The following is a 16174-nucleotide window of genomic DNA, read 5'->3' on the forward strand; positions in this document are numbered from 1 at the left end:
ACCAGGAAGTGGTCTCCTGCCTGACTGAGAAAGCAGTAGATGTTCTGGTCCAGTTTGGCACCACATACCTATGTGAGTCAACATATCAACTCTGACAAACTTAAACAACAACAAGTACAGAAACAGTTTCAAGACTGAGCATTACCTCAGTGTTGCACTGTTAAAACCAGAGCCCAGAATAGACATGCTCTTATTAGGACTCTGAGTGCTTGTTTTGTCACATAAACTAAAATAACTATTTACATTTTAGCAACCAGGAAATGGAGGAGCGATTATTGCATATTGCACCTTAAAATCCTTTGTAAATCCACTTCACAAATAGCCTATCAGCTTGAAACCTTTTAGGGTCATCAAAAACATTACCATGAGGAAGCATGTTAGGTTTGGTATTCAAACCACTGTAAATCCACTCTGATCTTTGTCATCCCGTGGACCCCGTTCATTGCTGCTTGCAGCTATAAGTTGCTGTACTCTATGTAGGTGAGAGAAACAAGAAGACAAGTAATAAAAGAAAAGTAGCCAAACATATGGAATGTGTTTTCTTGCATACTTCTGTATCATAAAACATTCTCTAAAGGCAAAAGGATCCTTCCACGTACAACCATGAAGCAGGCTCCTGGGCAGAGGGCTACGCCTCTTATGCAAATACTCAAGAGGAGCGATTGGAGCCCCGCCTACCTACAAAAGCAACACACTGCAACTAAAGATACTGATAACTTTACCGTTTTTGTCTCCGTCACACTCTCGGGGTGGGGTTTCTAGTTTAGCTGCGCGGAGAATAGCGACTGTCTGGTAGAGTGATGTCACATAACGAATAGACGAGAGACCGAACCAGTGACTGATTGTAATAGCTGGGGAAAGCGCACCTGTTGAATAACAGGCTCACAACCATATTCCCGTTTTCCGTATTTCTTCGAAGCTTTTGGCTGTGTTTTAAAAGTTCAGAATGACGGATACAATACTTACCAACGGAATCAAGGACCGAGCGGGTCAGAATGGATATTTTAAAAAGGTGAGTGATTTGTAAGTTTTTATGATAGAGATGATAGCGCGGTTACGCAGGGGACGTTCATAACGATTCATGTGTTACAAACTGTTCACTTATGAATGGACTCGTGTCTGTTATAAACGCAGTGTTTCTGCTTTCCCTGAAATGAACAGCGGCCTGGTGGAAGTATTTCTGATGTAGTTCATCTCAATCAAAACAACCGGTGTTGATGTCTGACGTACTACCTGTTTGATTAGTGGTTTATACCCTGTTTATTTTTTTAAAATACGATAACGCTATCTGCGGTTTTTAATGGGTTTGACTGATTGTCAGGTGTGGCAGTGGCCACTTAATAATGTCATTGGTCGCTATCGTATTGGAACAGTTGGTTGTCAAAGATTTTCTGGTGATATACACTACAGGTCAAACGTTTTAAAAGGGGTTTTCTTTATTTTATTATATTTTATACATTGTAAAATAATTGTGAAGACATCAAAACTATGAAATAACACATACGGAATCATGTAGTAACCAAAAAAAAAAGTGTTAAACAAATCTAAATATGTTATATTTGAGATTCTTCAAATAGCCACCCTTTGCCTTGGTGACAGCTTTGCCCACTCTTGGCATTCTCTCAACCAGCTTCACCTGGAATGCTTTTCCAACAGTATTTTAAGGAGTTTCCCTATATGCTGAGCACTTGTTGGATGCTTTTCCTTCACTCTGCGGTTCAACTCATCCCAAACAATCTCAATTGGGTTGAGGTCGGGTGATTGTGGAGGCCAGGTCATCTGATGCAGCACCCCCCACATTTATTTGGGCTGTCATTTATGAGGCTGGTAACTCTAATGAACTCCTCCGTTGCAGCAGAGGTAATTCTGGGTCTTCCTTTCCTGTGGCGGTCCTCATGAGAGACAGTTAACTCTAATGAACTGATCCTCTGTAGCAGAGGAAACTCTGGGTCTACCGATCCTGTGGCGGTCTTCATGAGAGACAGTTAACTCTAATGAACTGATCCTCTGTAGCAGAGGAAACTCTGGGTCTACCGATCCTGTGGCGGTCTTCATGAGAGACAGTTAACTCTAATGAACTGATCCTCTGTAGCAGAGGTAACTCTGGGTCTACCGATCCTGTGGCGGTCTTCATGAGAGACAGTTAACTCTAATGAACTGATCCTCTGTAGCAGAGGTAACTCTGGGTCTACCGATCCTGTGGCGGTCTTCATGAGAGACAGTTAACTCTAATGAACTGATCCTCTGTAGCAGAGGAAACTCTGGGTCTACCGATCCTGTGGCGGTCTTCATGAGAGACAGTTAACTCTAATGAACTGATCCTCTGTAGCAGAGGAAACTCTGGGTCTACCGATCCTGTGGCGGTCTTCATGAGAGACAGTTAACTCTAATGAACTGATCCTCTGTAGCAGAGGAAACTCTGGGTCTACCGATCCTGTGGCGGTCTTCATGAGAGCCAGTTTCATCACAGCGCGTGATGGTTTTTGCGACTGCACTTGAAGAAACTTGAAAAGTTCCGTATTGACTGACCTTCATGTCTTAAAGTAATGATGGACTGACCTTCATGTCTTAAAGTAATGATGGACTGACCTTCATGTCTTAAAGTAATGATGGACTGACCTTCATGTCTAAAGTAATGATGGACTGACCTTCATGTCTTAAAGTAATGATGGACTGACCTTCATGTCTTAAAGTAATGATGGACTGACCTTCATGTCTTAAAGTAATGATGGACTGACCTTCATGTCTTAAAGTAATGATGGACTGACCTTCATGTCTTAAAGTAATGATGGACTGACCTTCATGTCTAAAGTAATGATGGACTGACCTTCATGTCTTAAAGTAATGATGGACTGACCTTCATGTCTTAAAGTAATGATGGACTGACCTTCATGTCTTAAAGTAATGATGGACTGACCTTCATGTCTTAAAGTAATGATGGACTGACCTTCATGTCTAAAGTAATGATGGACTGACCTTCATGTCTTAAAGTAATGATGGACTGACCTTCATGTCTTAAAGTAATGATGGACTGACCTTCATGTCTTAAAGTAATGATGGACTGACCTTCATGTCTTAAAGTAATGATGGACTGACCTTCATGTCTAAAGTAATGATGGACTGACCTTCATGTCTTAAAGTAATGATGGACTGACCTTCATGTCTTAAAGTAATGATGGACTGACCTTCATGTCTTAAAGTAATGATGGACTGACCTTCATGTCTTAAAGTAATGATGGACTGACCTTCATGTCTTAAAGTAATGATGGACTGACCTTCATGTCTAAAGTAATGATGGACTGACCTTCATGTCTTAAAGTAATGATGGACTGACCTTCATGTCTTAAAGTAATGATGGACTGACCTTCATGTCTTAAAGTAATGATGGACTGACCTTCATGTCTTAAAGTAATGATGGACTGACCTTCATGTCTTAAAGTAATGATGGACTGACCTTCATGTCTTAAAGTAATGATGGACTGACCTTCATGTCTTAAAGTAATGATCGACTGACCTTCATGTCTTAAAGTAATGATGGACTGACCTTCATGTCTTAAAGTAATGATGGACTGACCTTCATGTCTTAAAGTAATGATGGACTGACCTTCATGTCTTAAAGTAATGATGGACTGACCTTCATGTCTTAAAGTAATGATGGACTGTTGTTTCTCTTTGCTTATTTAAGCTGTTCTTGCCCTGATATGGACTTGGTCTTTTACCAAATAGGGCTAACTTCACCCCTACCTTGTCACAACACAACTGATTGCTAAATCATTATGTTAATAACTAATGTGGTGAGATACAAGAATCGACATTAAAACATTGTAGAGATGCAAAACCTTTGACTAACACTGACTCATTCAAGGGTTTTTCTTTATGTTGACTATTTTCTACGTTGTAGAATAATAGTGAAGACATCAACACTATGAAATAACACATATGGAATCATGTAGTAACCAAAAAAGGTGTAGTAATCAAAATATATTTTATATTTGAGATTCTTCAAAGTAGCCACCCTTTGCCTTGATGACAGCTTTGCACAATCTTGGCATTCTCTCAACCAGCTTCATGAGGTAGTCACCTGGAATGCATTTCAATTCACAGGTGCGCCGTGTTAAAAGTTCCTTTGTGGAATTTATTTCCTTAATGTGTTTGAGCCAAAATATCTCAATCTGTGGATGAGCAACTGATCACTGATCAACTGATCACTGATCACTGATCACATGGTCCATTTAAAGACGAGACCAGGGTGAAAGAACATAAACCTTATATCCTGTTGCTCCCATTATTTTGCTAACAAGAAAGAAACTATTAGGGAGTATTGGACGTGTGTGTGTGTGTGTGTGTGTGAGAGATAGTGGGTGTGTGTGTGATAGTGGCCAGCCTAATGGACCTATATCTTACAGCCTACTGTGAATACATTATCAGGTATTTATGGAATGCTTTTATCTACTGAGGTGTGTGTGTGCTCCTTCCTGCCTGTGTGTCTGTGGTGTGTGTATTGTGCTCCTGTCTGTGGTGTGTGGGTATTGTGCTCCTGTCTGTGGTGTGTGTGTTCGTGCTCCTGTCTGTGGTGTGTGTGTGTGTGTGTGTTTGTGCTCCTGTCTGTGGTGTGTGTTTGTGCTCCTGTCTGTGGTGTGTGTGTTTGTGCTCCTGTCTGTGGTGTGTGTTTGTGCTCCTGTCTGTGGTGTGTGTGTGTGTTTGTGCTCCTGTCTGTGGTGTGTGTGTTTGTGCTCCTGTCTGTGGTGTGTGTGTTTTGTGCTCCTGTCTGTGGTGTGTGTGTTTGTGCTCCTGTCTGTGGTGTGTGTGTTTGTGCTCCTGTCTGTGGTGTGTGTTTTGTGTGTCTTTCTGAGGAACATGCCCCCTGGATAACAAGCTGGCGAGGTTTAGAGAGAGGGCTTGGCAGTCTACTAGAAGATACCAAAACCCGTTACGCTTGTTTACACTGAGCTGCTCAGGAGTCGGATGCACAATCATGTTTCCATTAACACACTGTGGACTCGGCGAGAGATATGGGTGGGACAACGTTTCTCCATGCAGGGATGGGATCTTTCCCAAACTGGATCTTTATCCACAGGTTCCACGCTGCTCCATCGAGAAGATTGAAATACTGCTGGTTTCCCCCGATAACTGCCCTTTTCGTCGTCATGCTAGCTAGCAGTAACGACAGCAGACTGCCAAGCTCTCTCTCTAACCTAGCAGTTCATCTCAATGGGCCGGTAACCGAATGGTCGCTGGTTCGAATCCCCGAGACGGCAAGATGGAACAATCTGCCGTTCTGCCCTTGAGCAAGGCAGTTAACCCCCAACAACAACTGTTCCCCGGGTGCCGATGACGTTGATAGTCCCCACCTCACCTCTCTGATTCAGAGGGGTTGGGTTAATTGCGGAAGACCCATTGAGGTTGAAGGCTTTCCGTTGAGCAACTGACTAGGCATCCCCCCCTTTCCCCAACTGACTAGGTTTCCCCCCCTTTTCCCAACTGACTAGGTTTCCCCCCCTTTTCCCAACTGACTAGGTTTCCCCCCCTTTTCCCAACTGACTAGGTTTCCCCCCCTTTTCCCAACTGACTAGGTTTCCCCCCCTTTTCCCAACTGACTAGGTTTCCCCCCCTTTTCCCAACTGACTAGGTTTCCCCCCCTTTTCCCAACTGACTAGGTATCTCCCCTTTCCTAAAGGTAAAGTTTGGAGGACAGTGGCATGTCCCATCCCTGCATTGAGGTTCTTTTCCCGGTAGGGTCGGTGTCTTCTAGCTGACAGAGATATGGATGATGAGTCCCAGCCAGGCATCGGTCGTTGCCCCCATAACATTCCTTTTACATTAGGCCTAGGGTATGTCCCAAGTAGTACACTGTTCCCTATGGGCCCTGGTCCAATGGTACACTATTCCCTATGGGCCCTGGTCCAATGGTACACTATTCCCTATGGGCCCTGGTTGAATGGTACACTCTTCCCTATGGGCCCTGGTCGAATGGTACACTATCTGCAATGGGCCCTGTTCTGAAGTAGTGCACTATATGGGCCCTGGTCTAAAGTAGTGCTCTATAGGGGCCCTGGTCTAAAGTAGTGCTCTATAGGGGCCCTGGTCTAAAGTAGTGCACTATAGGGGCCCTGGTCTAAAGTAGTGCACTATAGGGGCCATTTAGGACACAGACCATGAAAGACCTGTCATGAAACCAGAGTTGTTCTTCAGAGATGTAGTTTCTCCTGGATTGAATCTGGGATTCCTGGGAGTTTCTGGAGAAAGGGGTTTAGTTCCTGGAGAAAGGGGTTTAGTTCCTGGAGAAAGGGGGTTTAGTTCCTGGAGAAAGGGGGTTTAGTTTCTGGAGAAAGGGGTTTAGTTTCTGGAGAACGGGGTTTAGTTTCTGGAGAACGGGGTTTAGTTTCTGGAGAACGGGGTTTAGTTTCTGGAGAACGGGGTTTAGTTTCTGGAGAACGGGGTTTAGTTTCTGGAGAACGGGGTTTAGTTTCTGGAGAACGGGGTTTAGTTTCTGGAGAAAGGGGTTTAGTTTCTGGAGAAAGGGGTTTAGTTTCTGGAGAAAGGGGTTTAGTTCCTGTAGAAAGGGGTTTAGTTCCTGGAGAAAGGGGTTTAGTTGGGTTTGGTTGACTCTTCATTTGTAAAATAGATATCCACAGAAGCCCAGGGTAGAGCCTAGTAAATAGATCACCATAAAGACCATCTGTACAGGAGCCCAGGGTAGAGCCTAGTAAATAGATCACCAGAAAGACCATCTGTACAGGAGCCCAGGGTAGAGCCTAGTAAATAGATCACCAGAAAGACCATCTGTACAGGAGCCCAGGGTAGAGCCTAGTAAATAGATCACCATGAAGACCATCTGTACAGGAGCCCAGGGTAGAGCCTAGTAAATAGATCATCAGGTTGTCTGGTGTCCCTTTCTCATTTATTTGTTTAAAACCTTTTATTTAACTTGGCAAGTCAGTTTAAGAACAAATTCTTATTTTACAATGACGTCCAAACCCCGGACGACGCCGGGCCGATTGTTCGCCACGACTCTATGGGACTCCCAATCACGTCCGGATGTCATACAGCCTGGATTCGAACCAGGGACTGTAGTGACGCCCAGTGCCTTAGACCGCTGCGCCACTCTGGAGTCCAAAGGTCACGGTCGTAATATATTTACAGTGTCCCGTAACCTTTATCTATGGAGGAAGAGAATTCAGTCGTCTGTCGTGGAGTAATGGTTATGTCCCAAGTAGCACCCTATTCCCTATGTAAGACTGAACACTACTTTTGACCAGGGTCCGTAAGGGTGTCATGTGACTCCACCGTGGCGTTACATGTTGACTCTGGCTGTCACCGTTCTCACAGGCTGAACCAGTGCAGTCACATATTTGTGTATCCGCCCGGGCAGAGGCTTGTTTTTCTTAGTCAACCTGTAGTTAGTGCGGCGATGAAAATGATTGTGTTTAGGTGTTGAAAGGGGTTAGGTGTTGAAAAGGGTCTTTGTTGTAGTCAAGCTGCCCTGATCTCCCTGTGAAGAGAGTCTGGCCTTAGGCTTTGTAGCAGACTTCCTCTGTCTATTAATGCTCTGTTTATGAGTCTGATGAGCAAGGGAGAGGGTGGGAGTTAGACCTCTCTCTCTCCCTCTCTCTCTCTCTCTCCCTCTCTCTCGCTCCCTCTCTCTCGCTCCCTCTCTCTCGCTCTCTCTCTCTCTCACTCCCTCTCTCTCTCTCTCGCTCCCTCTCTCTCTCTCTCGCTCCCTCTCTCTCTCTCTCGCTCTCTCTCTCTCTCACTCCCTCTCTCTCTCTCGCTCCCTCTCTCTCTCTCTCTCCCTCTCCCTCTCTCTCTCTCGCTCCCTCTCTCTCTCCCTCTCTCTCGCTCGCTCCCTCTCTCAATTCAATTTCAATTCAAGGGGCTTTATTGTCATGGGAAACATGTGTTAACATTGCCAAAGCAAGTGAGGTAGATAATATATAAAGTGAATATATGAAGTGAAATAAACAATACAAATTAACAGTAAACATTACACATACAGAAGTTTCAAAACAATAAAGACATTACAAATGTCATATTATATATATACAGTGTTTTAACAATGTACAAATGGTTAAAGGACACAAGATAAAATAAATAAGCATAAATATGGGTTGTATTTACAATGGTGTTTGTTCTTCACTGGTTGCCCTTTTCTCATGGCAACAGGTCACAAATCTTGCTGCTGTGATGGCACACTGTGGAATTTCACCCAGTAGATATGGGAGTTTATCAAAATTTGATTTTTTTTTTCGAATTCTTTGTGGATCTGTGTAATCTGAGGGAAATATGTGTCTCTAATATGGTCATACATTGGGCAGGAGGTTAGGAAGTGCAGCTCAGTTTCCACCTCATTTTGTGGGCAGTGAGCACATAGCCTGTCTTCTCTTGAGAGCCATGTCTGCCTACGGCGGCCTTTCTCAATAGCAAGGCTATGCTCACTGAGTCTGTACAAAGTCAAAGCTTTCCTTAATTTTGGGTCAGTCACAGTGGTCAGGTATTCTGCCGCTGTGTACTCTCTGTTTATGGCCAAATAGCATTCTAGTTTGCTCTGTTTTTTTGTTAATTCGTTCCAATGTGTTAAGTAATTATCTTTTTGTTTTCTCATGATTTGGTTGGGTCTAATTGTGCTGTTGTCCTGGGGCTCTGTAGGGTGTGTTTGTGTTTGTGAACAGAGCCCCAGGACCAGCTTGCTTAAGGGACTCTTCTCCAGGTTCTCTCGCTCTCTCGCTCGCTCTCTCTCTCTCTCTCTTGCTCTCTCGTGTAGAACGCAACAGTATATTTCATGGAACAGTGATTTGAGTTTTTCCATAGTGTCTTCACACACCACAGCAACCTTTCCCACTCCTGTAAGCAGGCTTGTCAAGCCAAAGCTCGGTCTCTGTCTGAAGAGGTTTGCACATTCAGGAAACCACAGGGCAATAAGACATACAGGAGTCCTGGTGATTTGGTCATGTTTAAACAACATTTGGGATTTGGAAACAGTGTTCGGCGTTGGTGGAGTTTTCAGTTAAGTGTTGGCCCTTTTTTCTGTCTCTCTTGTCTCTCGCTCTGTGTCTCTCGCTCTGTGTCTCTCGCTCTGTGTCTCTCGCTCTGTGTCTCTCGCTCTGTGTCTCTCGCTCTGTCTCGTCTCTCGCTCTCTCTGTCTTCTCTGCCTGGTGAGAATGAGCTCAGTGATTTACTATGCTGCTCTAACAAATGCTCCACAGACTCGCCGCTCAACTCCTGGTCTGCCGATAATCCTGTGAGATGCCATGGTAACGTGGTTTCAGGCCGGGTTCCCAAACCTCTGCTGTTTCCCTGAACTGGTTTCAGGCCGGGTTCCCAAACCTCGTTTGTCCCCCCCCCCAGGCGTTAGGGACGTTAGGGACGTTTGTCGTCCCCAGGCGTTAGGGACGTTTGTCCCCCCCCCCCCCAGGTGTTAGGGACGTTTGTCCCCCCCCCCCCAGGCGTTAGGGACGTTTGTCCCCCCCCCCCCCCCCAGGCGTTAGGGACGTTTGTCTCCCCCAGGCGTTAGGGACGTTTGTCCCCCAGTGCAACAGCAGCCAGATACCATTGACGTAGAATCAGCTCAAGGCTGTCCCAGTCCCAAACCACTCAGACAAATTGACAACATGTGCCCTGGCCCAGAAAAAGAGAGGCTGGGCTTGTGTCCTAAATGGCACCCTATTCCCTACATAGCCCTGGTCTATAGTAGTACCACTATATAGGGAATAGGGTTCTGGTCTAAAGTAGTGCACTATATGGGGAATAGGGCCCTGGTCTAAAGTAGTGCAGTATATGGGGAATAGGGCCCTGGTCTATAGTAGTGCACTAAATGCTGAATAGGGCCCTGGTCTAAAGTAGTGCACCAAATGGGGAATAGGGCCCTGGTCTAAAGTAGTGCACTATATGGGGAATAGGGCCCTGGTTTAAAGTAGTGCACTATATGGGGAATAGGGCCCTGGGTTAAAGTAGTGCACTATATGCGGAATAGGGCCCTGGTCTAAAGTAGTGCACTATATGGGGAATAGGGACCTGGTCTAAAGTAGTGCACTATATGGGGAATAGGGCCCTGGTCTAAAGTAATGCACTACATAGGGAATAAGGCTCTGTTCTATAGTAGTGCACTATATAGGGAATAGGGCTCTGGTCTATAGTAGTGCACCAAATGGGGAATAGGGCCCTGGTCTAAAGTAGTGCACTATATGCGGAATAGGGCCCTGGTCTAAAGTAGTGCACTACATAGGGAATAAGGCTCTGTTCTATAGTAGTGCACTATATAGGGAATAGGGCTCTGGTCTATAGTAGTACCACTATATAGGGAATAGGGCTCTGGTCTATAGTAGTACCACTATATAGGGAATAGGGCTCTGGTCTATAGTAGTACCACTATATAGGGAATAGGGCTCTGGTCTATAGTAGTGTACTATATAGGGAATAGGGCTCTGGTCTATAGTAGTACCACTATATAGGGAATAGGGCTCTGTTCTATAGTAGTGCACTATATAGGGAATAGGGCTCCATTTGGTACAACCTCTGCCTGCTGCAGTCTGTCTGGACAATGTCAGAGGAAACACAGTAAAAAGCCCCCGTGTTTCTACAGCAAAATAACATTGAATCACCCCTTTAAGAAAGACTCCAGCTCCTCCCCTTTAATTAGGGTTTAACCGTGTGTGTAGCCAAACCTCATTATATTGTGCTGCTGCAGGGAGGGTGAACTCTGACCTTATTTCTATCCTCCTGTCCAATCAGACAGTTCGTATAACGTGTAGAGATGTTTACCGTGATGAACCGTGGCTCTAAATTCATATTCTTTGTGTTTAACGTTACACAACACTCCTCCTTCACTCTGAATGGTTCAATGGAGAGGGTCTCTTCAGTAGTCTGTCCAAAGACGAGAGAGGCAGCTAACTCGACTGTTCCCTGATTTTACTCTGTCGGCGTCCCAATTGGACCCCACGCCCACCTGTTCTCCGGGCCCATAGGGCCTTGGTCAAAGTAGTGCACTATGTCGGGTGCCATTTGGGATGCAGAATATAACTTGGGGCTTGTTATTGGGAGCTTGTTAGTGGCCAGCAGACACAGTCCCCAGTCTGTTGGTCCAGACCGAAGCTGAGACAGACTGAGAGTCTTTGTCCCAGGCTGAGCTCCGTTACTAATGAACACTCTAATAGGACTCTGTTCTGGGCCTGTTTTCATAAAGAGCCTCTCAATGTAGTTGTGCTGATCTAGGATCAGTTTAGTCTGTTAAATAATAATGAATTATAGGGGGGGGGAGGGGGACCTGGTCGTACATCAGCACTCCTATTCTGGAATGCTTTGTGAGTACTTGGACTGTTCCCAGTTCTGGACTGTTTTTAATAGGACTCTGTTCTGGGACTGTTTTTAATAGGAGTCTGTTCTGGGACTGTTTTTAATAGGAGTCTGTTCTGGGACTGTTTTTAATAGGAGTCTGTTCTGGGACTGTTTTTAATAGGAGTCTGTTCTGGGACTGTTTTTAATAGGAGTCTGTTCTGGGACTGTTTTTAATAGGACTCTGTTCTGGGACTGTTTTTAATAGGACTCTGTTCTGGGACTGTTTTTAATAGGACTCTGTTCTGGGACTGTTTTTAATAGGACTCTGTTCTGGGACTGTTTTTAATAGGAGTCTGTTCTGGGACTGTTTTTAATAGGAGTCTTTTCTGGGACTGTTTTTAATAGGAGTCTGTTCTGGGACTGTTTTTAATAGGAGTCTGTTCTGGGACTGTTAGGACTCTGGAAGGTTCGGGACATAAATCGACCCCTACAGTACGCTGTTTCTCTACTGTGATTTAAGATTCAGATTGACACCTGAGTAAATGGATTTCAGCCGGCTGCAGTATCTAAAGGACCAATCAGGAAGACATTCCTTGGGATTCATATTATCCCCCAAAAATCTACCTAGTTTCACTACCGGTTTATAATTCATATTGACCTTAGAGACTTCTGGGGAAATATTGATCAAGAGACTTCTGGGGAAATATTGATCAAGAGACTTCTGGGGAAATATTGATCAAGAGACTTCTGGGGAAATATTGATCAAGAGACTTCTGGGGAAATATTGATCAAGAGACTTCTGGGGAAATATTGATCAAGAGACTTCTGGGGAAATATTGATCAAGAGACTTCTGGGGAAATATTGATCAAGAGACTTCTGGGGAAATACCGAAAAAATGGAAGTGTCCATTTTTCTTTAAAAAAAAAGTGTTTAAAGCCAATATCTGGTCAGTACACCAGGGTTCTTCCCAAATAAGAAGGGGGGCGCTGTGTCACCTTGTTGACTTGGCTTCACTCTGACTATAGCCTTGTCGACTTGGCTACACTCTGACTATAGCCTTGTCGACTTGGCTGCACACTCTGACTATAGCCTTGTCGACTTGGCTGCACACTCTGACTATAGCCTTGTTGACTTGGCTGCACACTCTGACTATAGCCTTGTTGACTTGGCTACACTCTGACTATAGCCTTGTCGACTTGGCTACACTCTGACTATAGCCTTGTCGACTTGGCTGCACACTCTGACTATAGCCTTGTTGACTTGGCTGCACACTCTGACTATAGCCTTGTTGACTTGGCTGCACACTCTGACTATAGCCTTGTTGACTTGGCTACACTCTGACTATAGCCTTGTCGACTTGGCTACACTCTGACTATAGCCTTGTCGACTTGGCTACACACTCTGACTATAGCCTTGTTGACTTGGCTACACTCTGACTATAGCCTTGTCGACTTGGCTACACTCTGACTATAGCCTTGTCGACTTGGCTACACACTCTGACTATAGCCTTGTCGACTTGGCTGCACTCTGACTATAGCCTTGTTGACTTGGCTACACACTGACTATAGCCTTGTCGACTTGGCTACACTCTGACTATAGCCTTGTTGACTTGGCTACACTCTGACTATAGCCTTGTTGACTTGGCTACACTCTGACTATAGCCTTGTCGAATCATACAACGCTTGTGTGACGGCAGTCAAAACTAAAGTCAAATGAGCTAGATAATCTCCTTCAATGAATGACCCACAGTTTTTTGCTAAATGGACTTTGAGGATTTTATAAAGCCGATCAGCTCATGAATAACAGAGAGATGAAGAGTAGAGAATAGTTTTTAAATATTCAAGGTATTTTAACGCGGACCAACTGTATTCATATCTACTCTCATATCGTTTTGTTGCTCACACGTTCTCTACCCTAAACTCTACAGGCAGCAAGACGGGGGTGGTGGTATTCTAGAAGTATTTTGACATGCTTAGGATAGACGTCCTTTCATAATGCAGCCTATGGGTTACAGAATAAAGTTAGGATTTTTTTTACGCGAGACAGGAGTCAGGATTTGGGGTTTCATTGGGATTGGATTATAGCCTATAGGCTCTAGGACCATAGAAGACAGAATGTTGTCTGTGACAGAGATGCCTAACGTAGTGGATTGTCCGTAGGGCCAATCAGATATGGGAGTTTATGAAGAGTCACAATGACATCTCAAAAAGAGAGGTTATTTTATAGGTTAAACTGTTGGGGTTTCCTGTAGGGTTTATTACATGCATTTGTTCAGTCCAGCAGTGTCAATTATGTGTGTTTTGGATTAATGGTGACATTGTGTGTAGTAAATATGCTAGGCTAAAGGCTTCCATTAACAACCTATTGTGTGTTGTAAATATGCTAGGCTAAAGGCTTCCATTAACAACCTATTGTGTGTAGTAAATATGCTAGGCTAAAGGCTTCCATTAACAACCTATTGTGTGTAGTAAATATGCTCGGCTAAAGGCTTCCATTGACAACCTATTGTGTAGTAAATATGCTAGGCTAAAGGCTTCCATTAACAACCTATTGTGTAGTAAATATGCTAGGCTAAAGGCGTCCACTGACAACCTACTGTCTAGTAAAAATGCTAGGCTAAAGGTTTCCACTGACAACCTACTGTCTGTAGTAAATATGCTAGGCTAAAGGCTTCCATTAACAACCTATTGTGTAGTAAATATGCTAGGCTAAAGGCTTCCATTAACAACCTATTGTGTGTAGTAAATATGCTAGGCTAAAGGCTTCCATTAACAACCTTTTGTGTGTAGTAAATATGCTAGGCTAAAGGCTACCATTAACAACCTATTGTGTGTAGTAAATATGCCTGGCTAAATGCTTCCATTAACAACCTATTTGGATAATGTGCTATTTATATTTTGCTAATCTGATGCTGCTCATGTTGTGTGTTTTGTGGATTTGCAGTAGTGCCAAATTGGGGGGGGAATGTTGTCGTTTTCCGGGTCTTGCCATTACATTTTTTTCTGGAAATGTGAAGTATTCCCAGTTACCCCTGGGAACTGCCCAGTTACCCCTGGGAACTGCCCAGTTACCAGTGTTAATCCCTACTTGGGACCAGCCTGGGGTTGAGAAAGACTGCCCAGGGTGGTTGTGGGAACTGCCCAGTTACCAGTGTTAATCCCTATTTGGGACCAGCCTGGGGTTGAGAAAGACTGCCCAGGGTGGTTGTGGGAACTGCCCAGGGTGGTTGTGGGAACTGCCCAGGGTGGTTGTGGGAACTGTTCTCTGACATTTTGTCACTTCCTTTGAGACAGACAGATGACATGTCCCTCTGTGTCCTTTAGTCAAGAGGCAGATCACATGTCCCTCCTTTAGTCAAGAGGAGGAGGAAGGGCAGTGAGTCCACCTGGTCAGGTGACTCAGGTTTAGGTTTTCCCTCCGAGAGCTTTGATGCTAGCTAGAGGAATGTGGTAATCTCTCTGTGTGGATCAGAGCTGGTACCTCTTTGACTGAACCATTTTCAGCAACGGAACCCACAGGGAAGTAGTGCACGATGTAGGGAATAGGGTGCCAGTGGTGCACTGTGTAGTGAATAGGGTGCCAGTGGTGCACTATGTAGGGAATAGGGTGCCAGTGGTGCACTGTGTAGTGAATAGGGTGCCAGTGGTGCACTATGTAGGGAATAGGGTGCCAGTGGTGCACTATGTAGGGAATAGGGTGCCAGTGGTGCACTATGTAGTGAATAGGGTGCCAGTGGTGCACGATGTAGGGAATAGGGTGCCAGTGGTGCACTGTGTAGGGAATAGGGTGCCAGTGGTGCACTGTGTAGTGAATAGGGTGCCAGTGGTGCACTATGTGGGGAATAGGGTGCCAGTGGTGCACTGTGTAGTGAATAGGGTGCCAGTGGTGCACTATGTAGGGAATAGGGTGCCAGTGGTGCACTGTGTAGTGAATAGGGTGCCAGTGGTGCACTGTGTAGGGAATAGGGTGCCAGTGGTGCACTGTGTAGTGAATAGGGTGCCAGTGGTGCACGATGTAGGGAATAGGGTGCCAGTGGTGCACTGTGTAGTGAATAGGGTGCCAGTGGTGCACTGTGTAGTGAATAGGGTGCCAGTGGTGCACGATGTAGTGAATAGGGTGCCAGTGGTGCACTGTGTAGTGAATAGGGTGCCAGTGGTGCACTGTGTAGTGAATAGGGTGCCAGTGGTGCACTGTGTAGTGAATAGGGTGCCAGTGGTGCACTATGTAGTGAATAGGGTGCCAGTGGTGCACTATGTAGGGAATAGGGTGCCAGTGGTGCACTATGTAGGGAATAGGGTGCCAGTGGTGCACTATGTAGTGAATAGGGTGCCAGTGGTGCACTATGTAGGGAATAGGGTGCCAGTGGTGCACTGTGTAGTGAATAGGGTGCCAGTGGTGCACTGTGTAGGGAATAGGGTGCCAGTGGTGCACTGTGTAGTGAACATGGTGTCATGTGGGATGTAAGAGTTTATAACAGCTTATATCTTACCTGCGGGGGTTTCCTTAGTGACAACGACACCTTAAAACACACAGTCCAGGGCTGGGTATTGTGACGGAGGTTACAGCTTCCTTTTGATAGTCAAATGTTGTCATAAATATCATGACATCATTCTGAATGAGCCTAATCAACTGGTATTGATGGTGTATTGGCATAGCATCAGCATATTGTCATAGGGCCAAGCCCTGGGAGTCTCCTCCCTCTGATGTAGTGGTCTTATTTCCATACAGCGATCAGAGCCACATCCTTTACAGGTGTGTCTCTCTCTCTCTTTGTCTCTCTCTCTATTTGTCTCTCTCTCTCTCTCTTTCTCTCTCTCTCTCTCTCTTTCTCTCTCTCTCTCTCTTTGTCTTTCTCTCTCTCTTTGTCTCTCTCTCTCTCTTTGTCTCTCTCTCTCTCTGTCT

General features: G+C 45.0%; 1 protein-coding gene across 2 annotated transcripts in view; it reads left to right on the forward strand.

Annotated features, from left to right (window-relative positions):
* Positions 1-670: 670 nt before the first annotated feature.
* LOC118944442 (rhophilin-2-like) overlaps positions 671-16174 on the forward strand; it is a 62388-nt gene continuing 46884 nt past the window's right edge. Inside the window, exon 1 of one of the 2 annotated variants that reach the window (XM_036963780.1) lies at positions 671-1012. In XM_036963780.1, the coding sequence (XP_036819675.1) occupies positions 947-1012 (66 nt within the window). In that variant the 5' untranslated portion in view covers positions 671-946. The remainder of the gene's footprint in view (positions 1013-16174) is intronic. The other variant, XM_036963779.1, reaches the window with a different exon arrangement.

The sequence above is a fragment of the Oncorhynchus mykiss genome, chromosome 26 (assembly GCF_013265735.2).
Source record: "Oncorhynchus mykiss isolate Arlee chromosome 26, USDA_OmykA_1.1, whole genome shotgun sequence".
NCBI lineage: Eukaryota > Metazoa > Chordata > Actinopteri > Salmoniformes > Salmonidae > Oncorhynchus > Oncorhynchus mykiss.